At 51.2% G+C, this 25,911-nt stretch overlaps 1 protein-coding gene across 2 annotated transcripts; it reads left to right on the top strand.

Moving 5' to 3' along the window:
* Nucleotides 1-13,424: 13,424 nt before the first annotated feature.
* TMEM114 (transmembrane protein 114) lies at nt 13,425-25,418 on the top strand. 2 transcript variants are annotated; one of them, XM_030301465.1, is made up of 4 exons: nt 13,425-13,644; nt 13,943-14,023; nt 23,881-24,018; nt 25,186-25,418. In XM_030301465.1, the coding sequence occupies exons 1-4, from the start codon at nt 13,425-13,427 to the stop codon at nt 25,416-25,418; spliced, it is 672 nt and encodes a 223-aa protein (XP_030157325.1). The 2 variants fall into 2 exon arrangements, with proteins under 2 accessions (XP_030157325.1, XP_030157326.1); XM_030301466.1 differs by lacking the exon at nt 23,881-24,018.
* The last annotated feature ends 493 nt before the right edge of the window (nt 25,419-25,911 follow it).

Raw genomic sequence — 25,911 nt, 5'->3', positions numbered from 1 at the left:
GCTTTGTGACTTTGGGCAAGTTATTAATGACTCCGAGCCTCCGTCTCCCTCATCTGTAACATGGGGTTCATGCCCACCTGACAGAGTTGTTTTAAGGACTCAATGAAACAGCCCTGCTTGGTACACGGTATATAATAGCTGCTCAACAAACCCAGATTCCTCACTTCAGCTCCTGGAGAGTTCGTATAGAACCAGCCAGCAAATATCCAGCATGCCTGCCTGCTTTTGTAAGTAAACTTTTGCTGGAACACAGCCAGGTCTACTCCTTTGCAACCGTTCACAGCTGCTTTCGTGCTACAGGGGCAGAGCACAACAGTTGTGATGCAATGAGATGGCCAGGAATGCCTCAGATATTTACTGTTCTGGTCCCTTAAGTAAACGTCGGTTGAGCCTTTATCTATTTATAAGATATATGTCTTATATAGGGGTCCTCAGCTCTCTCTAGATTTTCACTGGTGTGTCCATGTAGAGTAGGGGGTCAATAGATAAGCACAAAGGCTAGAGTGGTCAGGCTGGTCAGACTCATGCAAACATTTCTGTAGATGGATACATTGTCGTTCATTATTCTTTCCTCTTTCCTTTCCTTTCCTTTCCTTTTCTTTTCTTTCTTTTCCTTTCTTTATCTTTTCTTTTCTTTTTTAAGTTTATTTATTTATTTTGAGAGAGACAGAGACAGCATGATTGGGAGGGGGCAGAGAGAAGGAGACAGAAAAAAATCTCAAGCAGGCTCTGTGATGCCAGCGCAGAGCCCGATGTGGGACTCGAATCCACGAGACCATGAAATCATGAGCCGAGCTGAAACCAAGAGTTGGGCAGGTGCTTAACCAACAGAGCCACCCAGGCCCCCCTTGTCCATTTTTCTTGAAACAGGACATCTCTGTGTCTCATCGGTTGTGTGTTTGTTCTCCACGTTTGAGATTGGGTAATTAGAAATTTACTTATCGGTTCAACAAAGTGTTGAGTGCATGCTGTGGGCCAGGAAGGCTTCTGTAAGCTGAGAGTAAAGCAGTGAACAAACGAGACAACCACCCTTGCCCTCACAAAGCTCACATTCTGGTGGCAGAGGCGGACAATGATCCAGTTAACATACAGCGTTGGGTGGTCATATCTCCTGTTAGGAAAGGCACAGAGAGATGGGTCTCTTCTGGATGGCGTGCCAGGAGCAGTCAGCCTGAGTGGGAAACTGAATGGGTGGTCTCTGTCCTGAGGACAGAAACTTCTGTGCTGGAGGGATACACAATGAGAGGAATGTGATCGTTCCAGGGGCTGAGCCCTCTGCTTCTGTGTCTTTCGTAAGGCTGCAACCTGGTTATTGGCTGGGACCAGGGTCTCATTGGAAAGCTGGACTGCGGAAGGGTCTGATTCCAAGCTGATTCTGCCAGGTTGTTGGCAGAATTCAGTTCCTCCGCAGCTGTTTCCTGAGGACCTCAGTTCCTCGCCCGCGTCGGCTAGAGACCCGCGGGCAGTTCCCGGCCGTGTTGGCCTTTCCAATGCGAAGTGTGTACGCGGAGAAGGCAAATAGAGAAAGTCTGCCGGCAAGATGGGAGTTACAGTCTCAGGTAACGTGATGATGGAAGTGACATTTCGTCACCTAAGCTGTTTAAACAAAATTTTTTTTGATGTTTATTAATTTTTGAGACAGAGAGAGACAGAATGTGAGCAGTGGAAGGGCAGAGAGAGAGCGAGCGAGATAGAGAGAGACAGAATCTGAAGCAGGCTCCAGACTCTGAGCTGTTATTACAGAGCCCGACGCGGGGCTCGAACCCACAAACCGCCAGATCATGACCTGAGTTGAAGTTGGACGCTTAACCGATTGAGCAACCCAAGAGCCCCTTTAAGATTTTTTTTTTAATTTTTTTTTTTTTCAACGTTTATTTATTTTTGGGACAGAGAGAGACAGAGCATGAACGGGGGAGGGGCAGAGAGAGGGAGACACAGAATCGGAAACAGGCTCCAGGCTCTGAGCCATCAGCCCAGAGCCTGACGCAGGGCTCGAACTCACGGACCGTGAGATCGTGACCTGGCTGAAGTCAGACGCTTAACCGACTGCGCCACCCAGGCGCCCCAAGATTTTATTTTTAAGCAATCTCTATACTTGACACAGGCTCAAATGTACAACCCCGAGATCAAGAGTCACACGCTCCACCAACTGAGCCCGCCAGGTGCCCACAATTCTATTAATAACATCTTCCATACCGTGAGTGCTTCCTATGAACAAGGCTCTAGTTAAGTGTCTTACCTGCATTATTTGCTTCTCACAATGACGGGATGAAGGAGGAACTGGTTAAATATTCTCTTTCTCTACATATCAGGTGGGAGCCCACCCTTGACTCACACATAGTGACCAGTGAGATATTTTATTAAATTAACAGACGGGGGTTATAGAGGGGCACCTGGGTGGCTCAGGAGGTTGAGCGTCTGACTTCGGCTCAGGTCATGATCTCACGGTCCTTGAGTTCGAGCCCTGCGTTGGGCTCTGTGCTGACAGCTCAGAGCCTGGAACCTGCTTCAGATTCCGTGTCTCCCTCTCTCTCTGTCCTTTCCTCACTCGCACTCTGTCTCTCTCTCTCAAAAAGAAAGATTAGGAAAAATTAAAAAAAATTGTTTAAAACAAACACAGGTGTAGGGCATATCACCATTGGTAAAAAGGAATGCAGCCCACGGACACACACACACACACACACACACACACACACACACACACACGGGTGTACTAAACCATATTTGCTTGCCCCAAATATCTCTGAAAAGATGCAAAGACGTTGCTAACAGCGGCTCCCTCTGGGGGAGGGACCCCGGTAGCTGGGATCAGGAGAGGCAGGGAGACTTGTCATGGTGTTGCGTATTTTGTACCTTTTTAAAACTTGTGCATATATCACAACACGCCTCAATTTTACCTACACAAAGGATACATGAAGTTAGAAAGAGAGAGAATTGTCAGTCTGCCTCCAAAGTCTCTACTCTTGCCCACCATCCTGGCTCTGTTTAGCTGTTTAATGCTCCATCTGCCCGTTAACTGCGGATGATAATGCCGCCTGCCTCACAGAATTGCCGTGAGGATCGGGACAGTGGATGCAAAACGCTCAGAAGAACGGCACCTTGCGCCCAGGGTAAGCTGCAATTATCGTTATTTTATTCGTAGAGAAAAGGTTAGAAAGAAATGCACTTCCTGTGCTAACAGAGGTTTGTCTGCTGTGGGATCATGGGCAACTTTTTATTTTCTTCCTTTTCCCCGAGATTAAAAAAAAAAAGTTTCCGTGTTTTCATAGTGAACGTTTTTCCACGTCTTCCCAGCCCGGGCCTCCTTAGGAGGCCCCGAGAGGGGTTCTGTTCAGACTGAGTCACGGCCGAGGTTGGGGGAGGCCAGGCTTGTCTGGCCTGTGTCTAGACGCCTTATTTCTCCCGGCTGTGGTAGACACGAGGTACTTGTTCATAATGGAAAAATGCTTCTGGACAAACACTCCACGGCCAGGGAGAAGGATGGAGGGAGGGAGGCAGGGGGGTTAATGCGCTTATGTTAATTGGCAAATGGGCATCAATGATGCTTCTTCTTCTTCTTCTTCTTTTTTCAGAAGGGAGATCTCAGGGAGGTTTTAGATGTTCAAATGAGTTCTGGAGTGGAGATAACTAATTGGCCAAGCTCAGCTACTGTTCTTGTCTCAATGATCTGGACTGCAGGTGAAACTCGCTACCAAGCTTCTTTCCCCCGTGTTTTGCGTGCGTAGACGTCACTCTGGGGAGCGGTGGTGCAGAGTGTAGCTGGGGGGAGGGCAGTTCAGCCCCAGGATGCCCTATTTATGCCCCGACTGCAAATGCCATCTGGCTTGGGATTCCTCTCTCTCTCGGGAAGCCGTCTTCCACGGCCTGCTCTGGACTTCTTCCCACCGTCTTTGTAGCAGAGTGGAGACCAGATCTTACACGCTCTTAGGGACCGGGTAAACCCAGACGCAAATCCGTCCTCCTTTTGTGATTTTGGATAAGCCTCGGTTTCCAAAATCACATGGGGTGATGGTGAGTCCCCACCTTACCAGGGCTTGTGCTGGGCAGAATCAGGGACCCTGAAGGTGTCCACATCCTAATCCCTGTGACTGTGCTGCTTTCCACGGCAAAGGGGACTTTATAGATGTGACTAAGTTGAGGGTCTCCAGTGGGGTGATGTTCCTGCATTTTCTGGGTGTGCTCAATGTGATCCCAAGGGTCCTTGTACGAGCCAGGCAGGAGGGTCAGAGGCAGAAAGTACAAAGACAGAGAGGAGAGAAGATGACAGATGACTGGCCTTGAAGATGGAGGGAGGGACCACTAGCCACTGGCATCCGTTGGCTTCTGGAAGCTGCCAACGGCAAGGATCCTCTGGAGCCTCTAGAATGAGTGACACCTTAGCGTTCCCTCATGGAAACTGATTTCAGACATCTGACCCCTGCACCTGGAAGAGATTAATATGTGTTGCTTCAAGCCACTAAACTTGTGGCGATCTGACACGGTGGCCACGGGAAACTCCCACGGGTTTGTTGTGAAGCCACGTCCTCATCAGTGTGGCAGGTGCAAGGGACAGCCCCCAGGGTTGTCTATCGGAACACCCTGGTACGGGATTTCTAGATCACTCCACAGATGGCAGCGGTCATCAAATAGGATGATTTTGGTCAACTTCTGTGACCACATGTGCTACATCGTGTGACACGTATTCCTTCCCTTTTCTGTGGCCCTCAGGACACGGCGAGGTCCTCAGCTGAGAAAGGGGATCTTGTCCTATTCCTGTTGTTTCCTCAGTGCCTGGCACACAGTAGCTGCTCAGTTAAGTAGAGCTTGCCAGGCTGAACAGAGATGTGGCCAAGTTCTTGTCCTCTGTGAGGGCTTGAGTGGCCGTACGCTTTCTTTTTGGGTCCCTCTCTCCTCTTCTGGCTGATGCTGTGGCCCCCGTGCTGAGACATCGGTCTCTCACAGCCTCTACTGCAGGTCCTTGCCAGGGAAGGGAGGGACAGTGGCCCCAGCAGCGGGCAGTTTCGAGGGAAAATGACCTTGGAGATCCCGCTGGTTCCAGACACACCCCTTGTGCGGTTCAGAGTGTCTATCAGTGAATTTCTGGCATGGCCTGTGCTTGCCCTGGCCTCGGAGGGCTGGGGGGGAGCTGACTGGAGGGTGGGGCCCAGTGCTGATGAGGCACTTCTGACATTCACGATCTGGAAAGATGCTTTCAGGGGCAGGGCTGGGGCAGGCAAAGTTGTCAGACCCAGTGGTTTAGATTGTTTAGACCTCTGTGTTTAGAGCCGGGCCTGGGTTGCAAGCCCGGGTCCACGCCTTCCTGGCTGTGTGACCTTGCTGGGTCAGACTCTGAGCTGCCATGCATGTCTCCTAAAGCAGGCACCCACGCTAGGAGCCGGGGCCAGCAGTCACCGGCTGTTTCTATGAACTACCCGGGTCTCTGCTCAGAACTTTACTTGCCCGATTCCAGGCCACAGCCTCTCAATCCCAAGGTCAGGGGCATCTTATCCCCTCTCTACAGATGGAGACGTTGAGGTTTGGGGAGGCTCTGGACCTTGCCCAAGTCCCAGGCTAGGAAGGGCTGCAGGCTGGGTTTGCACCAGCGATCTGTCTGCAGAGCCCCTGTGCCGGTTACGGGTCCCCACCTCTGGCTGAGCAACACCCCTCTCCCCCCCAGCCCCTCCCCAGAAGGCAGTGTTACTGAGGTGGGGTGGTGGAACCACCGTGTCTGGAACGTGGCAGACATCCATGTTCCATTGGCCGTGCTGTTGTGGTCACTGTCATTCAGCTTGTTGTCTCCACCAGTACCTTCGTTCCATGTTCGGTGGAATATGAACTCCTCCCTCCCCGAGCTCCTCCCTCCCCGTGCCTTTTGTTCAGGCCTGGGCAGGTCTAGGACGTGGCTTTTACAAACTTGCACGTATACATTTGCATATATATATGTATATTCATGTGCATATACACTGAATATCTCTATCTATATGTACATATATGTGTGTGTATATATATATATATACACATATATATGTATATTTAGTACATCTACAGAGTTGTGTGACCATTGTCATAGTCTAATTTTAGGACATTTGTTTCACCCCCAAGAGCAACTTCACGCCCTTCAGCATCCCCCCCATGACAGTCAGTTTTCTCTGCCGACTTGACTGGCCAAATTCAACATTTTTTTTTTCTGGGTGTTTTTTTTCTGGGTGTGAGGGTTGTCCCAGGTGGAATTAGCTTCTGTTAAGAGGGTAGCTCTCTGGTTAAATGTTCTTACCACAAAACAAAAACAAAACCGTAACCAAAAACAAAAGGGCACAAGGAAACTTTTGGGGAAGGTGAGGGATATGTTTTTCACCTTGGTTGTGGTGCTGGTAACACAAGCGTATACATATCTCTAAGCTCACTGAATTGTGTCACTTAATCTCGTGCAGTTTTTTTTGTAGACCAATTGTACCACTTATGAAGTGGGGGGCCGGGGGAAGGTGTGGCATGTTTCTCTGATAGGATGAATGTGAAGAGTTAAAAAGGAAACTCACCTGATGTACCTGCCCCGATGTAACAGTTCAGCATGTAAGCTATTCCCGGAATAGATTTCCAGAAGAGGACTTTTACCAGCTCCTTTTACCGATGAGGAAGCCCAGACTCAGAGAGAAGTAACCAGGTCCGGATCTTTCCGCAGGCTGGTGGTGCTGGACCCCAGACATACTGGCTCCTGGTCCTAATGCTCTCCCTACCACATTGCTTCTGGAAGCAGCTTCTGTCTAGCCAAGGAAGTTTTATTCCGATTTGGGAAGATGTTCCCTGAAATGGAGAGAAAAGGCAGCCTGCCTTCAAGCTGGGATGTAATGGGGGAAATTAGACCAGTGGGTTACTGATCCGTTTTCATTGGAAGCTAATTACATCGTATAGGATAGGAAGAGTGGTAACCAGCTCGTTGATGTCTCTGATGGACAGATGGAGGCTTTGCACTTAGATGGTTATGAGCAGGTCAGGTGTGTGGACTCCAGTTGGCCAGTAGAACACCTCATGCGATTTAATAAAGAGACCATTTCTCTCTAGAATCACAATCTTAATAACTGCACAGATATTCTGGCTATGTGTCTACAGCCCTGAGTTTCTTCCTTACGGGTCTGCCACACAAAATAAACTCCATGCTTGCAGGAAGATACTTTTGGGTGGAATTCATTTATTAAATCGACAAATCTGCATTGCACGTCTGCTGTGTATTATGCATAAGCCTAAAAGCCAGTAATATGCATTGGGTGGAACCAACATCATCCCTGTCTGCATAGGTTCACAAAACATTCAGCTGCAGATACAGACAATCTTGAAATGGTGGCTTCAACAGATCGGGTCTTATTTTTATCATCTGAGAGTATTCTGGAAGTAGGCAGTTCAAGGATGGGGCAGCCATTCAACAATGCTATCGGAGACTGTGACTCTGTATCTTCTTGGTTTTGCCACCTGCAAGGAGGTTTATCCCCATGGCTGCAAGATGGCTGCTGTAGTTCCAGATACCACATCTGTATTCCAAGAGGACCAAAAGCCTTCTCCTCCCAAGGTCTTTTTTTTTTTTTTTCCTTACCTTGGGGCTCACCTTCCTAACAGACTCTACTTCTACCTCGTCGGTCAGAATTTTGTCACGTGCCACCACTGGCTGGACTGTGAAGGGGGAGTTGGATCAGGGTGGTGTTGAATGAGCTATCCTATAGTATCTACCGTACTGCCCAAGTGTCCAAAGGAGCAGGCAGACAGGTAGCAAATGACTTCGTCGTTAGTCATTGATTACCACTCGAGAGTCTCAGTGCGTGTCTCAGGTTGGGTTTCTTTTGAGGCAGACCCTGAGATAGGGATTTGAGGGCAAGTAACTTTATTTTGGGGGGTGATGCTAGGACACAGTGGTACAAGTGGGGAGGAGGGAGGGGCTCACCTGCCCTGGGAACCTCACAGCTTTCTCCTCCTCTGAGGCTGACAGAGCTGGCTGTCCTGGGGGCCTTCAGCTGCCCACAATTCCAGCCCTTCACACCCGGGGAGAAAAGTCCGTACGTGGGGAGTTGCTGGGTGTGTATAGCACGATGCTGCAGGCAAGAACTAGGAACCCGAGTGCAGGACAGGATACGGCGGGCGGGACATTCATCACACTGAACTGGTATATCGTAAGAGCCTTTAACCCAAGCTGGGGTGTCGGCTTCTCCCCAGAGAAGGAATTTTCGAGACCAAGCAAGAAAAAAAAAAAAGCGGAGGTAAGAGTGTTCCAGTTAAAGGGAACGGCACGTGTGAGGACCCAGAGGCAGGGAAGAATGTCACGTGTTCAAAGCCTGGGCGTGTGAGGCTGGCGAGGCAGTCAGGGCCTCAGGCCCTCAGAGCTGCACGAATCCAGAATCCACTGAATACAAAGTGCGTCCTTGCCCATGATGCCTGGAGCTTTGTCATGAGACGTAACCTTTCTTCTTGACGTCCTGACATCCTCCCTCCTTTCTGCCCTTCTTCTCTTTCTCTTCAAACATTTCCTCCTTGGGGCGCCTGGGTGGCTCAGTCACTTAGGCCTCCGACTTTTGGTTTCAGCTCAGGGTGTGATGTCCCAGTCCATGGGATTGGGCTCTGCGCAGAGAGCTCAAAGCCTGCTTGGGATTCTCTCTCTTTCCCTCTGTCTCTGCCCCTCCTCTGCTCATGCTCTCTCTCTCTCTCTCTCTCTCTCAAAATAAATACGCTCTAAAAAAATTAAAAAAAAATTTTCCCTTACATTCTTAAATTGCAGTCCCTCCCACCCCCATCTCAAAGTGCTTTCCACACATACTAATGGTAACATTGCTCTGACTCTGCAGAGGTTACGAAGTGCTTTTACATCCACCAACCTCACCCACTTATCCCATCCTCATAGTGCCCCTTCTGGGACTGGTAGGTAGGAGTACCCCCATTTTACAGCTGAGGAAACTGAGGCTCAGAGAAGGAAGGCACCTTGTCTGGGCTCTCAGGGCCTGTAAGATGCTGATCTAAGACTCAAAATCAACCTCTGAAGCCCCCTCTCTGATGTTGTTCTCTGCCACTCCCAGACCCAGCATGGTGCCCGGTGTGGCTTTAATTCTAAATGCTGTGGTTTGTTTGGATTCTGCCTCAGGAGCCTTCCAATGTTATCATGCCTCTTCAGTTGACTGGCTGAGTAATGATATCATCCAGTGTCTGATGTGCTTCACCCCTTTCCCTATTTATTGAAAAACATTAGTGGTTTTTTTTTTTTTTTTTTTTTTTTTAAGAGTGACTGAGCACAGTTAGGTAGATTATATTAAAATCCTCAGGAACAGGGGCGCCTGGGTGGCGCAGTCGGTTAAGCGTCCGACTTCAGCCAGGTCACGATCTCGCGGTCCGGGAGTTCGAGCCCCGCGTCGGGCTCTGGGCTGATGGCTCGGAGCCTGGAGCCTGTTTCCGACTCTGTGTCTCCCTCTCTCTCTGCCCCTCCCCCGTTCATGCTCTGTCTCTCTCTGTCCCAAAAATAAACGTTAAAAAAAAAAATTTTGGGGGTCGCCTGGGTGGCGCCGTCGGTTGAGCGTCCGACTTCAGCCAGGTCACGATCTCGCGGTCCGGGAGTTCGAGCCCTGCGTCAGGCTCTGGGCTGATGGCTCGGAGCCTGGAGCCTGTTTCCGATTCTGTGTCTCCCTCTCTCTCTGCCCCTCCCCTGTTCATGCTCTGTCTCTCTCTGTCCCAAAAATAAATAAAAACGTTGAAAAAAAAAAATTAAAAAAAAAAAAAAAATCCTCAGGAACAACAGAGTGATGAAAACCAAGCAAGTTATCCTTATAAAGGGGACTGGAAGAAGTCCTCCTTTTGGGGTTGAGGAAAGTGAGACCTGGTGAAGACACAGGAACAGGCTGGGTGGAGGGGGCATCTTCTGTGCTGGTCTTCTCCCGGTTCTGGTAACAGCACCTTGGTTTTCCTTTGGGAAGCTACCTGATTTTTGCCAGATAAGATACAGGATGCTCATTTAAATTTGAACTTCAGGTTGGAAAACAACAATGTGTGTGTGTGTGTGTGTGTGTGTGTGTGTGAGTATATTCCAAATATTGCATGGTACATACTTGTACTATGTATCTACTCATTGTTTATCTGAAATTCAAATTTGACTTTACTTGCTGCATTTTGGATAGCCGTGACCCCTCTTAGCTCAAATGTTGGGGGAAAACTGATCCACCTTACCTTGGGTCCAGGAAAGGACAGGTGATCTGGGCTTGGCCACCATGGCATTTTATCCCTCCTACCCACAGAGATGAGTCAGAGATGGGGAGATCAGCTTCAATGTTGGAAAGTTGCCTGGCACCATTGAAAAAGAGATTCTTTCTTTTGGCTGGGGTCACTCATCTGGACCCCTGGGGTCCAACAAGTGAGAGTCTGCATAAGAATGAAGCCAAGAGAGAGGGGAAGAGCAACAGAAAGAGAGAGAGAGAGAGAGAGAGAGAGAAGAGATTTAACGTTAAAGACACCACTGGGGGGCCTGGGACCAGCCTCACTGAATTTCACCTCCATCCTGCCTTCCCAGTGCTGATGGAACAGGGGAGGGCTGACCTCATGATGTTGCAAGCGAGGGCAACAGCGACAGTGGGATGGAATTGAAAGCAAAGGCTTCGTTTGGGGATGGTTGTGGGAAAGGCCAGTCCTCATCATGGCGGTGGTGGAGGCAGTGACCGAGTGGAAGGGTGTGCACAGTCAAGGGGAGGGTGTGGTCTTGCTGGCGGTCGTGCTGTTCAGGGTGCAGGTGCTGCGGATGACGAAGGTGCAGATACCAATGATGGGGGTCAGGATGGTGTTGGTAAGGAGAATAAAGTAACGAGGGAAACACTGGTTCCTGACCTGTCCGTCACCAAGTCTTACCAGCTCTGCCCTCCTCAGAGTTTTCAAATTATCTATTCACTTCACTGTCTGTGTACTGCCATCACCACCCAAGCCCAAGCCACCAGCAGCTCTTGTTGCTTCTACAGCTACGTCCTCGTCACTGACCTCCTTGCTGCCCTTCCTGCCTCTCCCTATGGTCTCTGCTCCGTGCCAAAGTCTGCGTGGAGCGTGACATTTAAAAAAAATGTAAATTCAAGTTTCAGTTCTCCGCCCAAACCCATTCAGTGGCTGCAACTAGGATCCCAACGCTCCATCATGGCCTCAGGACTGGAGTGGCCTGGCCCCTACCTGTACCCCAACCTCATTTCCCTCCAAGTAGCTTCTCTCTCACTATGTTCTCGTCTGATTACTCTTCTTTTGGTTTTTCTAGAATATACTAAACCCTTTGTGTAAGGCACGTCCTGGGCGTGAAATGCCTTGCCATGCTTCACGTGTCAGTGCCCATGTCACTTCCTAGATTCCAAATCCACATGACCTCCTCCTGTTCCTTTCTCTCATGGCACCCTATTCTCAGGACACTCTGTTGAATGATTCTCTCTCCAGTTTATCAGTTGCAGAGTCTTGGCGCACTGTTTCTTCAAGAATGTGTCACAGGAGAGCTGCAGCTCCTAGGGACGGTCACCTCCAGCAGCCAGAATCCTCATCCAATGACCTGGGTGTGCCACACAAATAGCATCATTTCCTCTTTGTGTCCTGCTTTGAAAAGGCTGAGAAGCCTACACCATGCACTTCTCAATGGCAGGGGCTGTTTGGGTTGCTCATGCCTACGTTAACATAAGCTATAGTGTTTGGCCCATAGTAGGCACTCAAGAGGCATTTCTTGAAAGAATGAAAGGTTTTATGGTGGCGAAGAAGGTGGTGGAATTCATCAGGTGCTGATAAAGAAGAGGTTGGCAGGGTGCCTGGGTGGCTCGGTCGGTTGAGCGGCCGACTTCGGCTCGGGTCACGATCTCGCGGTCCGTGAGTTCGAGCCCCGTGTCGGGCTCTGTGCTGACAGCTCGGAGCCTGGAGCCTGTTTCCGATTCTGTGTCTCCCTCTCTTTCTGCCTCTCCCCTGTTCATGCTCTGTCTCTCTGTGTCTCAAAAGTAAATAAACGTTAAAAAAAAAATTAAAAAAAAAATGAGGGGGCCTGGGTGGCGCAATCAGTTAAGCGTCCGACTTCAGCCAGGTCACGATCTCGCGGTCCGTGAGTTCGAGCCCCGTGTCGGGCTCTGTGCTGACAGCTCGGAGCCTGGAGCCTGTTTCAGATTCTGTGTCTCCCTCTCTTTCTGCCCCTCCCCTGTTCACGCTCTGTCTCTCTGTGTCTCAAAAATAAATAAACGTTAAAAAAAATTAAAAAAAAAAAAGAATATATTGAAGGGGCGCCTGTCTGACTCTTGGTTTCCGCTCAGTTCATGACCTCACGGTTTCATGAGTTTGAGCCCCACATGGGCTCTGTGCCGATAGCGTGAAGCCTGCTTGAGGTTCTCCCCCTTTCTCTAATCCTCCCTCACTCGCACTCCCTCTCTCTCAAAATAAATAACTAAATAAACTTAAAAAAATATACATGAAGAACTCCTACAACAACAACAAAATCAAATACCTGTATGTAAAAAATGGGCAAAGGCACCTGGGTGGCTCAGTCAGGTGAGCATCTGACTTTGACTCAGGTCACGATCTCACAGTTCGTGAGTTGGAGCCTCGCCTCGGGCTTCGGATACTTCTGTCCCCCTCTCTCTCTGCCCCTCCCCTGTTCATGCTCTGTCTCTCTGTGTCTCAAAAATAAATAAACGTTAAAAAAATTTAAAAAAAAAAAAAAGAAGAGGGTGGTGATGGTGGTGATGGTGGTGGCAGTGATGGAGGTCTTCCGCGAAGAGGCAGGGGAGGCGATCGACTCAGAGCACCTGGCCTAGCCCATCGCTTTAAAAAACTTTCATGAAAAATGGGCCCGCCTTTTGCCTCTGCAGTCAACCTAGAAATATCGACCAGAGGTGGGTTTTGGAGGAAGTGTATTGGAGCTGGAGGAAGAGGCCCCGCGGCCTTCCTCCCAGGTTGTGGGAGGGCTGCCCTCCTGCAGTCCGCCACCAAGAACTTCCGTACTTGTCTGGACGAGGGACGAGGGGCCGGAGGGGGAGCCGTGGGAAGGCCCCGAGCACGTGTGGCTGGAAGTGGGGAGAGCCGGGAGGGCTGGGGCGGAAAGGGCCAGGCAGGGCAGACTGGGTGACTGCCGGCCGGACAGAGGGAAGAGAGCCTGGGAGGAAAGTAGGGGGTGGGAGTGGAGGGCTGGGGTGGGGTCCGAGCGAGGCGGGGGAGGTCCGAGGGGAGGGATGAGGGCTCGGATGGGGGTCTGAAGGCGGAGGTGGAAGGCGGGGGTCTCAGGTGCGGGGTCTGAGAGTGGCGGTGGCTCCGCGAGGCCGGGGCGGTTGAGGGAGGGGCGCTGGCAGGTCCGCGGGCGCAGGTGAGGGTCTGAGGGCGGAGCCAGGGCCGGAGGGAGGGCTGGCGGACGGCAGGCCCGCGCGGCTCCGAGTCCCGAGGCTGGGGAGCCGGAGCTGGGAGCCGCGGGCGGCGGTCCCGGCTGCGCCATGCGGGTGCACCTGGGCGCGCTGGCGGGCGCGGCGGCGCTGACCGGGGCGCTCAGCTTCGTGCTCCTGGCGGCCGCCATCGGCACGGACTTCTGGTACATCATTGACACCGAGCGGCTGGAGCGGGGCGGCCCGGGCGTGCGGGGCCGGGCGGGGGCCGCCAACCGCAGCCAGCTCGAACCTCTGAGCTCGCACTCCGGCCTCTGGCGCACCTGCCGGGGTAAGGGCTGAGCGCGGGGACCCTGCGCGCTGCGCCCCCGCCGGGGACCTGTTGCCGGGCTCGCAGCTCTTCCCCTGCCCCCCACCCACCCCCCGCCGCCCCAAGGCACAAAACGGGGGGTCTGGGCCCGGGCCAGGTGGGCGGGGGGCTGCAGAGCGGGGCTGGTTCCGGCCGCAGCTGCTCCGGGCTCCGCACGATCCTCCCCCGGGGCGGCAGCCAGGGTGGGCGCGGGGGGCGAGGCCACCGGCTGGGGTCCCCGCTCCGGGCCCGCGGCCGCTGATTCCTCCGCCCCATTTAGTCCAGAGCCCGTGTGCGCCGCTGATGAACCCCTTCTGGCAGGAAAACGTGACCGTCAGCGACTCAAGCCGGCAACTTCTCAGTGAGTCCCGGGAGGTTGGGGATCGGGGGAGAATCCCGGGTCTGGACGCCAGGTTTGGGGCTCTCCTCCAAAGAGCGGGGCCAGGGCGCTGCGGAGGGGGCGCTCCGGTGCCGGGCCGGGGAGGGGAGGGGAGGGGAGGGGAGGGGAGTGAGGGGCAGGGGCGGGGCCTCTCTTGCTCCACAGGTTACATCGTGTGGTTTACAATTCATTCGACAAACGTTCATCACAGGCTTTCTATGTGCCAGGCATCATGCTGACAATTAAGACCTAGGTCATGCCCTCCAGGAGCTCAGATACTAGCTGCGGAGACAGATGTAGAAATGCACAGTCACGTTTCAGAGTGACAAGCAGCGGGGGTGCGGGGTGGAAGAGACACCTAAACCAGCCTGGGGACCTGAATGCTGAAAAGAGAGATCTTAGCCCATAGATCCGAAGGCACGCCCCGTGTCAGCCTTATTTGTATCCTCAGTGCTGAGAACAAGCGCTTGGATTTGTGCAATGATTCAAGAAAGGCAATCAAGGGGCAGAGAGCAGCCCCCTCCCTCCGGGGGAAATGAACATAATAGTTCAGTTCGTTCACCGAGACTCGCAGTGGACCAGACATGGAGCTAAATGCTTTCCATCTATGTTTTCATTTAATGTGCACCTGCTGTGCTGTGGAGTTAGTATCATCTCCATTATTGCCTTCATTTTTCAGGGAGGTACCATAGAAACAATCTGATGAGGCAATGAGGGCTAAGCTCCATAGACCCTGAGAAATGTGAGTAGCTCTGGGTAGGCTTGTTGAGGCTTGGGGACAAAGGTGAAGTCACTGGCCAGGGTGCCTCTCCAATTCCCTTCTCCCCCTTGCTCTTTTTCTCTGGCTAGAATGTGCTAAATTTCCTCCTGCCGCTGGGACTTTGCACGTGCTATTTCCTCTGCCTGAACTCTCCCTGCTCCCGTCCTGCCAGCTTGACTCGCTCAGCTTCTACTCATAGCACAGGTTTTGTGACAGTTTTTGAGTCAAAGTCTGGCTCCCTCATTAGACGATGAAAACATGAGGGCAGGGACCATGTCTGTCTTGCCTCAGCTTGATGCCCAATATTTAGCACAGAACCTGGCATGGAGTGGGGTCAAAGCCAAGATTTGCTGAGCAGGGGTGAGAATGAGTATATTATAGTATGTTAGAAGTGGAACATAAATTAATAAATATGTCAGTGAAACAGACCCTTTCTCCAAAGTCCGGTGGTGTGCCGGGAAAGAGTTAACAATGGTCTTTCTGGGGAAGGAGGGAGTCTCCTGGTTTGATTTGAAGCATTTGCCGATTTCTGTGGTGTAGATGTTTCAAGCTGTCAACATGATGTCAACTGGCTCCCCAAAATCCCCAAAACTTAGCTGTTGGCTCTCATGAGGTGATAGAACCCAGTCCCAGTGCATAAGGTCCCAGTGAAGGAGATGTCCCCTAGACCCTTGAAATATGTGGGAGATGAGGGAACTCTGTCTTCAGCCCCAGGCAGAGCAGAATCAATGTTCGGTGTTCCTAGAGCATCATTTCAAGAATAATCAAGAGTTCCTGGCCTTGACGTGAGGGAGGTGGGTGTCAAATGGCAGCCCAGACCTTTAGCAGGACACTCTGTGCTCTTGGGACAGGTGTCTTAACCTCTCTGAGCCTCAGTTCCCTCATTGGCAAAGTGGGCATACCAGCCATCTCTCTTCATGAGGATGCGGGGAGGATGGGATGGGTGGGTGCGTTTGAGGAGCCTCAGCGGTGCCTGTGCTCCATGAGTTCACCTTGAGTCGGAGTTGCTGCTACACCATGAAGGCTGCCCCTTCAGACTGCATGCTCGTTGCACACCACCCTCAGAAAGAACCTTTTCTCAGACTCCCTTTATCCCCAGAATGAACCGTGAAACTTGGCCAAGCTCTTTTGTTATGTGAAGATGTTCCTTTCCTTCGAGGACCTGCTTTTGAGGTCGTAGACAAGACAGGACAGTTGTCAAAGCAGCACGTTCTCCGAGTCAGCTTCCTAGAGAAATCCCAGTGGGAGTGTCTGGGGAAGGAGTCTTGGGTTTTTTCCTGCAAGGAAACCCAAGCAGGCAGACCACTCCAGCGCCTGCTAAAAACCCACCTTGCTTGGATGTTTTGTCTTCCAGATTAGCTCTGGGGTTGACATGGGTTTGGTTGTTTGGCCAGGGACTGGAATTATTTTTTTTTTGGGGGGGGGGGCTCGTCAGATTGCATACCGTGTCGAAAAAAGAGCCATAATCTAGAGACAACCAGGCTAGCTGCATCAGCCAGGAGTCTTTTGGTGAAACACAAATCATCCTTGTTTAAACAAGAAGAGGAATTCTTGGTCCGCTTGAAAAGTTCAAGTGTGCTGGGATCCAGAGAGCTAAACTCAATTTCTTTCTTCTCCTCTCTGCGCTTTGCTTCTGTTTGGGTCCTGTTTTCAACAAGTCCTCTCCAGTCTCAGCAACCCAAGCGGCAGGAGGCTCTCTGTTTCCCAAAAGTCTGCAGAAACTTCCAAATAGGCTTCTCATTGGGCCACATTGGATCACAAGCCCAGGTCTGAGCCAATCACTGTGGCCGAGGGGATGGGATGTGGTGATTGGCCGGGCAGAGTCGGCGCTTGTAACTTGGGATAGGAGCAGGGCCAGTCCTGTCATAGAGGGGGGCCCCCACATCTGACCAGCTGTGTGACTTCTGGCAGGTCCCCTGCTTCCATAAATGGGCTGCTTTGAGATGGAATGAGATCACATAAGCAAAGCAGCATAGTGACACCATGCATAGTGGGAGCTCAATTAACGTCGCCTCCTCCTGCTCTAAGTCACATTGCCTCCCTGAGCCTCAGGCTTCTCATCTGTAAAATGGAGCTAATCAGGGGCGCCTGGGTGGCGCAGTCGGTTAAGCGTCCGACTTCAGCCAGGTCACGATCTCGCGGTCCGTGAGTTCGAGCCCCGCGTCGGGCTCTGGGCTGATGGCTCAGAGCCTGGAGCCTGTTTCCCATTCTGTGTCTCCCTCTCTCTCTGCCCCTCCCCCGTTCATGCTCTGTCTCTCTCTGTCCCAAAAATAAATAAACGTTGAAAAAAAAATTTTTTTTTTAAAAAATGGAGCTAATCACTAGAGACTTAGTCCATAAGTATTCCTTCTCGCACTGGGCTAGACGGGAGGGGGGCTAGAACATGAGGAGACAGGTGCGTCTCACACAGAGTTTAGAGTCTAGCGCAGAAGGCAGATAATAAACACACGGGCCAGTGACTAAATAAACGTAAACTTGTTTCAAATAGTAGCAGGTGTACAAAGGGAATGAAGCAGGGTCACCTTTCCGCGGAGTGGTTGAAGGACAGCGAGAGGAACAGCCAACACTTATGGAACAGTCGCGTGTGCCCGATGCTATTCTGAGCGCTTTGCATATATCACCTCACTTAATCTTCACGACAGTCTCACAAGGCAGGAACTTTTATTATCACCCTCACTTTTCAAATGAGGAAACTGAAGCACAGAGAGGTTAGGTAAGTTATCAAAGTTTGCACAGTAACAGGTAGGTCTGGGAATTGAATCCAGGCCGTTGCTACCCTTTGAGAATGAGACGACACTGAGTACGATTCCCACGTAATGTGAGCATGCTGAGCCCGAGGCCATCGGAGTCCAGAAGAGGAGCTTTTGGCTCTTTCCTGGATTCAGAGTCCCCATCCTACACTGCCTCTTCTGACAAGGAATCAGATCGAGATTACCAGGAGGCTTAGCATGAGCAGAGCTGTGCAGTAGATTTGGGGTGGTGGGGGAGGTCCACAGACAGCTGGAAGGCCGGTGTTTCTGGAGACAGCGTGGAAAGTGGGTCTGATTTTTTCTTCTTTTACGTATTTATTTTAAAAGTTTTAATGTTTATTTATTTTTGAGAGAGAGAGAGAGAGAATGAGCTGGGGAGGGGCAGAGAAAGACAGAGACACAGAATCTGAAACAGGCTCCAGGCTCTGAGCTGTCAGCACAAAGCCCAACGTGGGGCTCGAACCCATGAACCGTGAGACCGTGACCTGAGCCAAAGTCGGACGCTTAACTGATTAAGCCACCCAGGCGCCCCTCTATTTTTTATTTTTATTTATTTATTTATTTTAAAAAAAAAAATTTTTTTTTTCAACGTTTATTTATTTTTGGGACAGAGAGAGACAGAGCATGAACGGGGGAGGGGCAGAGAGAGAGGGAGACACAGAATCGGAAACAGGCTCCAGGCTCTGAGCCATCAGCCCAGAGCCCGACGCGGGGCTCGAACTCACGGACCGCGAGATCATGACCTGGCTGAAGTCGGACGCTTAACCGACTGCACCACCCAGGCGCCCCTTTTTTTTTTTTTTTTTAATTTTTTTTTTTCAACGTTTATTTATTTTTGGGACAGAGAGAGACAGAGCATGAACGGGGGAGGGGCAGAGAGAGAGGGAGACACAGAATGGGAAACAGGCTCCAGGCTCTGAGCCATCAGCCCAGAGCCCGACGCGTCTATTTTTTATTTTTGAGAGAGAAAGAGAGAGCGTGAGTGGGGGAGGTGCAGAGAGAGGGGGACAGAGGATCTTAGGTGGGCTCCATGCTGACAGCAGAGAGCCCAATGTGAGGCTCTAACTCATGACTTGAGCCGAAGTCAGATGCTCAACTGACTGAGCCCCCCAGGTGCCCCTAGAGAGTGCTTCTTACACACCCCTCAAGTCCTGCCTGTTCCTTACTTTGGCTGCATCTCCTAAGAGCCAGGAAAAAGGTCAGACTGATCCTCCTACAGCCAAATGCATCAGACATGGAGAGGCCAAACGCCTCGCCCAACACAGCACAGCAGGGGCAGAAGCTGGACGGAGGGCCAGAGGCCTGGCCTGCTTGTCCTCTGAGGAGGTGATGTTGGAAAAATCACAAGACTGGATCTCCAGTCCTTCTGGGAACCCAGCTGTTGCAGTGGTGTGGAAAATTAAAACCAGCCCTCCCATGATGCTTGGTGCAGATTTCAAGAGTAGAGATGGTGGGGGACAGAAAGAAAGGGATTGGGGACATAATGGCATTCAGAGGCTGCCTGAATCCAGGGGGAAATTCTCAGTGTGACTTATGCATAGCTGTGTGGTAGGCAGGAGGGTTTCAGCATCTCCGGGCACAAAGGCCCTTTTGGCTGCCTCTTGGGGTGCCTGTTGAAAGTCAAGTATACACTTTAAACGAACAAAGAGCCACTCTGGGAAACAGTGTGTGGAGGTTCCCCCCAAAATTAAAAATAGACCTACCCTATGACCCAGCAATAGCACTGCTAGGAATTTACCCAAGGGATACAGGAGTGCTGATGCATAGGGGCACTTGTACCCCAATGTTTATAGCAGCACTCCCAACAATAGGGAAAAAGCCTAAATGTCCATCAACTGATGAATGGATAAAGAAATTGTGGTTTCTATACACAATGGAGTACTACGTGGCAATGAGAAAGAATGAAATATGGCCCTTTGTAGCAACGTGGATGGAACTGGAGAGTGTTATGCTAAGTGAAATAAGTCATACAGAGAAAGGCAGATACCATATGTTTTCACTCTTATGTGGATCCTGAGAAACTTAACAGAAACCCACGGGGGAGGGGAAGGAAAAAAAAGAAAAAAAAGAGGTTAGAGTGGAAGAGAGCCAAAGCATAAGAGACTCTTAAAAACTGAGAACAAACTGAGGGTTGATGGGGGGTGGGAGGGAGGGGAGGGGAGGTGATGGGCATTGAAGAGGGCATCTTTTGCGATGAGCACTGGGTGTTGTATGGAAACTAATTTGACAATAAATTTCATATAATAAAAAAAATAAAATAAATTAAAAAAATAAATGAACAAGGAAACAAAAGATTCATATTCGAAGTGATTCCTCTTCTTGGGATCCTACTACGAGGTTTCTGAGAAGAGGCTCACCCAAACCGTGTTTGTAACAGCAGAGAACAAGGTATGACCTCAGTGCTCATGGGTGGAGATATGCTATGTGTCTGCCTGTGGTATGTTTATTCTTCGGGAGATGATGTAAATCCGTAAAGAAGAATATACTAATGTGGATAAAATGCCAAGAAATACCGGGGAGCGAATAAAGCAAGTTCCGGAGTGTTATGGGTAGTGTGATGCTATTCCCAACACGATCTCTTTGCTATGAGTACGGCCCAAAACAATAAGATGCACCTTTATTTACGTGCCATTAGGAAAGGAAGCAACACGGCCATTGTAAGTCTGAGATGCTGTGGAAGGTCCAACACATGATGTTTTCAGATTGAAGGGTGCCCTTTAGAATTAGAGAGACAGGTGAATACCTAGGAAGACACGTAAACGTATCTTTATGTATGTACATCCAAGCATTGACAAGAGTGTCGCTCTGGGGAGGAGAGGACGAAGGAGGGGTTGAGGCGGTGGCCACACCGGTCTTGTCTTCGTTTCTTGGAAGAACAATGTTGTTGTGTTTGCTATAGAGCAAGCCCCAGGAGGACGCCCCCGGGTGGTTGGATTTCTCCTTAGCATGGCTCGTGGGACCTTGGTGAGCACCCCCTGGCTCTCCAGCTGCAAGGGCTGGGATGTGCGGATGCTTCCAGATAACTCCGGCTTCGTGGACTTGGCGCTTTCTGTCCCCTCGTTCAGGAACACCTGCCCCCACGCCTTCTCATCTGACCTTACGTCCAGACCTCTTTTGCAGCCCTGAGAGACCTTCCTAATCCCCAGGCTGGGTGAAACGCCCGTCTTACCACCCCTTTGTCAGCCTCCTTGGCTGTTCCATCTCCACTGCTTCACCTTGAGCAACTGACCTGCGTGTCTTGAACCTCACTTTCCTCATCAGTGAAATGGGAATCACAGTTCTTACCTGGTGGAGCCCAGGATGCTGGAGGGCAAGAAGGAAACAGTTATTCTCACGCTTGGCACTCATTAACAGCTTGGCAAAGTCAAAGCCCTTGGTCCAACGGACAGGAGAGGAAGCAGGCTTTTGGGAGACAATGACATTCACCTGGGTACAGGTAGAGTCGGGAATTGAACCCAGGTCTTTGCTTGTAGAGCCCTGCTTTGCCCACATCACAGTAATACATCTTGGGTTGCACGATGTCGTCCCTGTTCTCAAAAGGACCGAGTTGTGTGTGGTCACAACAGATTCAAGGACAAATATGTAAAAATTTGTTTCTTTTTAAAAATTTTTAAAAAAATTTAAGTCCAATTTAATTAACATATAGTGTAATAATGACTTCAGGAGTAGAATTTAGTGATTCATCACTTACATACAACACCCAGTGCTCGTCCCAACAAGTGCCCTCCTGATGCCCATCGCCCATCTAGCCCATCCCCAACCCACCTCCCCTCCATCAGCCCTCAGCTTGTTGTCTGTATTTAAGAGTCTCTTTTGGTTTTCCTCCCTCTCTCTTTTAATCTTATTTTTCCTTCAAATTAAAAAAAAAATTCACTTCCTTACCAGGCACGGTAGGACTGAATATCTCTGAGCCCTTCCTGGGGCTCAGCGTCGCTTTGACAAGGTTTGAAAATAAAGTCAGTGTGACATTTCCCCCTTTGGGAGATGGTTCCTGAGATTTTCTTCTTTTGCCAGTGCCTCGGATATTTCTGGAGAGAGTCGTGTCTCTGCTTTCTTTTAGAGCACGACTATTACTTGGGTAACCACCTGGGGCTGCCTGACCTCGCTGGCATTGTGGAATTGGAAGCCTGGTTTTCCCAGTGAGCAGTTCTTTGAACAGTGTGAAAACGGGATGATCACAATAATCTTTTCCTTGGCATGAACACTTTTGCCTGTTTCTGTATTTGCTCTTGTCTTTACTTGCCATAAAGCACTTCTATATTGAAAGGTCTCTTGCCCTTGGACACACATTTGCCCTTGATAAAACAATGACCTGTCAACATTTATGATTATTAATTCTATGTAGTAATCTTAGCTACTATCTGTTGAGCTGCTACCATAAACACTGTACTGGATTGGAAGGTGTCACCCCCTTTCCCCCCAAAAAAGAAAGATACGTCCATGTCCTAACCCCTGGTCCGTGGAGATGTGACCTTATTTGTAAACAGTGTCCTTGTACATGTAATTAAGTTCAGGATCTTAAAAAAAAATTTTTTTTAAGTTTATTTACTTCTGGGAGAGAGAGAGAGAGAGAGAGAGAGAGAGAGAGAGAGAGAGAAAATCTGAAATAGGCTCCAGGCTCTGAGCTGTCAGCACAGAGCCAGACGCGGGGCTCGAACCCACCAACCATGAGATTGGTTGGCTGAAGTTGGATGCTCAACTGACTGAGCCACCCAGCCTCCCCAGAAGTGGATACATTTCTAAGGGGAACAGAACTCAGAATCAATATTCATGCCCCACGTCTGTGGCTCTGGAAATAACAAAGACTAGGACACACACACAGACACACACACGCTCACACCCCACAAGAAGCTTAGCCAAACTTCAGCAGGAGATTTTACAACTCTCCCACAGGAAGCCTGTTCTTACCCAGACATTTAATTGAACGTGTACGTCAAGTCAGCTTGCGGCGTGTCTGGGGAAGCTCACACGCCGTGCCTCCGGGCTGAACCCGCCCCAGGAAACCTCATTAATTTCTAAATGAGAAGTGATTTCCCTTCCCAGCCATAGTCTGGAGGCAATGCCATACAGGGCCACAGATCTTACAGGTTCTGGCCCAAGACTTTTCCTTAAGGTCCTTAAGGAAGGAAGGAAGGGAGGGAGGGAGGAAGGAAGGAAGGAAGGAAGGAAGGAAGGAAGGAAGGAAGGAGGGAAGAAGGGAGGTCAGTCTTGTTTCCTTGACTTGCCAGGGCTGGTGGCATTTAGAAGGGTTGAAGACAAGGTGATCTGGTCACAGTGGGTGTCAGACCGGATTATTGTCTCCATCATTGTTACTACTGGCAGGGTCACCATCTATCTAGTACTTACCACATGGTTTACGCTTCCCCGCGCTGCCCCATCATCTTCACGCACGCCGTCCTTATGGTAATACTTGAGTCCCATGTTATTGCCTCCGTTTCACAGATGTGGACAGTGAGGTTCTGTGGAGTTAAGTGACATGCCCGTGGCCCCATAGTCAGCCTGAATTCAGATGCAGAGCATCTGGCCCTCAAGTCCATCGTTTTAACCACCGGGGTGCTTGCTTGACATACAGCATTATATTAGTGTCGGGGGAGGGGCACCTGGGTGGCCCAGTCGGTTGAGCGTCCCACTTCGGCTCAGGTCACAATCTCAGAGTTCGTGAGTTCGAGCCCCGCATGGGGCTCTGTGCGGACGGCTCGGAGCCTGGAGCCGGCTTCCGATTCTGTGCCTCCCTCTCTCTCTGTCCCTCCCCTACTCACACTCTGTCTCTCTCTCCCTCAAAAATAAATAAACATTAAAAAAGTTTTAAAAAATATATTAGTGTCAGGGGTACAACATAGGGATTCGACAATTCTGTACATGATGCTCAGTGCTCATCATGACAGGTGTAGTCACCATCTGTCTCCATACAACGTTACTACAGTATTAATGACTATAGTCCCCATGCAGTGACTCATTTATCTTATACTTGGGAGTGTGTACCTCTTAACTCCCTTTATGTCACTTGTCCCGCCCCCCCCCCCTTTCTGGTAGCCACCAGTTTGTTCTGGGCATGAAAGTGTCTGTTTTCTGTTTGCTCATTCACTTGTCTTTTAGATTCTACATATCAGTGAAATCGGATGGTATGTGTCTTTCTCTTAACTTCATTTAGACGAGGGAATATTACTCAGCCATGAAAAAGAGTGAGGTCTTGACACGGTAGTAACAACGCTGTTAATTTTTGCTCCCAGCACCTGGGGCCTGGCCCCTAGGTGGTGCACAGTGTTTGTTGATTGACTGCAGGATGTTGCTAACCCTCCTCTGCCCGCTGTCCTCCTTTCTCTTCTAAGCCATGCACGGGACATTTGTGATTCTGCTGCCGCTCAGCCTTATCCTGATGGTTTTTGGGGGGATGACGGGGTTTCTGAGCTTCCTCCTTCGAGTCTCCATCCTCCTCCTGCTCACGGGGACCCTCTTCCTCTTTGGAGGTAGGTGCCCCCATGCGTGGAGCGCGGGCTTCGGAAGGGGATGTGCATGAACCCTCGGCAGGGGTGGGTGGGGCGGGCGTCCCATTCCCTCTCTGGGTCTCGGTTTCCCCATCTGTGACATGGGGATGTCCATATGTGACATTCTGTCCACATAGCTGGGTGGGGTGAATGGTTTTGGCCCAGGGTCCCTGGGTCTGTGGCCCCAAGGGAGAAGCAGAGGGAGACCCTTGGTCTTCATGTCTCTCTGATGTCCTGACAGATCCTGCTTGATGCTTGCTTAAAAAATGGGCAGTGCCTGTCATCCCTGTGGTCTGGCAGACCAGAGGCTTTCAAAGATGGGGTCCAGCGTGAGGCTGGGAGCGCAAGGCCTCCCTCCTTGAAAACAAAACAAAACAAAACAAAACAAAACAAAACAAAACAAAACAAAACAAAACAAGAACAGAGGTGATGCACACACCTGGGGTCCATGGAGGAAAAAACCCAAAAAGAATGTCTGGACGTGAAAATATCGTGAGGCTCAGATGTCCTCCAATCACCCACTACTGTTACCAATACTGGCGTTAACAGCTCACTCAGTGACTAATTCTCGAAACCACGCTGGCCAGTCGTACTTTCTGCAGTGGCGGGAAGTCTGATCCGCGCTGTGCCAAGGGGGAGCCTCGAACCAGGCTGTGGGGCGCTTGAGGTGTGGCGGATGCCCGGGAGGGCTGAGGGGTTCGTTTAAATTGGTTTAAGTCGTCCCCTGTAGCCAGCAGCTGTGGCCCTGGACGGCACTGCCCTAGTTCACGGTCTATGGAGGCCCACCGCGTGCCAGCCCTGTTCTGGGCGCCGGGGGAATCCAGGACGAGGCCCCTGGAACTCATAGCCCGTTGTCGGGGGGTGGACGTCAGCTCAGTGATCTCACAAGTGCAAAATGCGCCTCTGACCTGGACAGTGACGGAGGGCCGTGAGGTGCTGTGAAACCACAGGGGGTTTGGCCTGCTCTGGGAGGTCCTGGAATCAGCACGAGCTGAGATGTGACTAACAGGAGTTTTTGAGGGCAGAAGGGACAGGGAAGGGAGCAGAGGGGGGGGAGGAGGAGGGGGAAAGGGGGGGCAGGGGGAGGAGCAGGAGGAGCAGGAGGCAGAGCCCCGGGGTTTGATCTGCTCTCCTTTGCCTGTCCCGCAGCCTTGGTGACCCTCGCTGGAATGAGCGTCTACATCGCGTACTCGGCCGCCGCCTTCCAGGAGGCACTGTGTCTCCTGGAGGAGAAGGCCCTCCTGGACCAGGTGGACATCCGCTTCGGCTGGTCCCTGGCCCTGGGCTGGATCAGCTTCGTCACCGAGCTGTTCACCGGGGTGGCCTTCGTGGTGGCGGCCCGTGTGCTCAGCCTGAGGCAGAGGCAGGACCAGGCCGTCTGAGCCCGGGTGCCTGGTCCGCTGGGAGGGAGGGGCCGGCCGGGGGCAGCCGGGACCCGTTGTGGGGGGGGGGGGGGGCTGCAGTCTCCTCCTCCTCAGCCCGAGAGCCACTGTGGACTGAGCTCCGGACCCGGCTGTCGACTTCGTGCCGTGTGTGCGGCCGGGCCCGGTGCATCTGTGTGTCCGTGCACGTGTGTGTCCGTGCGGGCCGGAGGGAGCTGCGGGAGTGCAGAATCCCCACCACCTGGAGTGACAAACGCACCCCCTTCATCGTAAGCGGAGCCTCCCAGCGTCCGCAGGCCCCCCCACCCCCCGCCTTCGCGTCAGCCCTCACCCTACGCCCCCGCCCAGTGGATCGGCTCGCCTTCTTTGCCAAGGACACGGGAGACCAGAGAGGTCAGGAGAGCTGCAGAAAGGTGCACAGCGAGCTGGGTGGTGTTTTCCTCGCTGCAGGGACAGTACTCAGTCCTTTCCCTCGGCTGCTCTGAGCCGGTTT

This window comes from Lynx canadensis, chromosome E3 (genome assembly GCF_007474595.2).
Source record: "Lynx canadensis isolate LIC74 chromosome E3, mLynCan4.pri.v2, whole genome shotgun sequence".
NCBI lineage: Eukaryota > Metazoa > Chordata > Mammalia > Carnivora > Felidae > Lynx > Lynx canadensis.
Note: the sequence above shows the minus strand (reverse complement) of the source record. Positions and strands in the feature narration are given on the sequence as shown.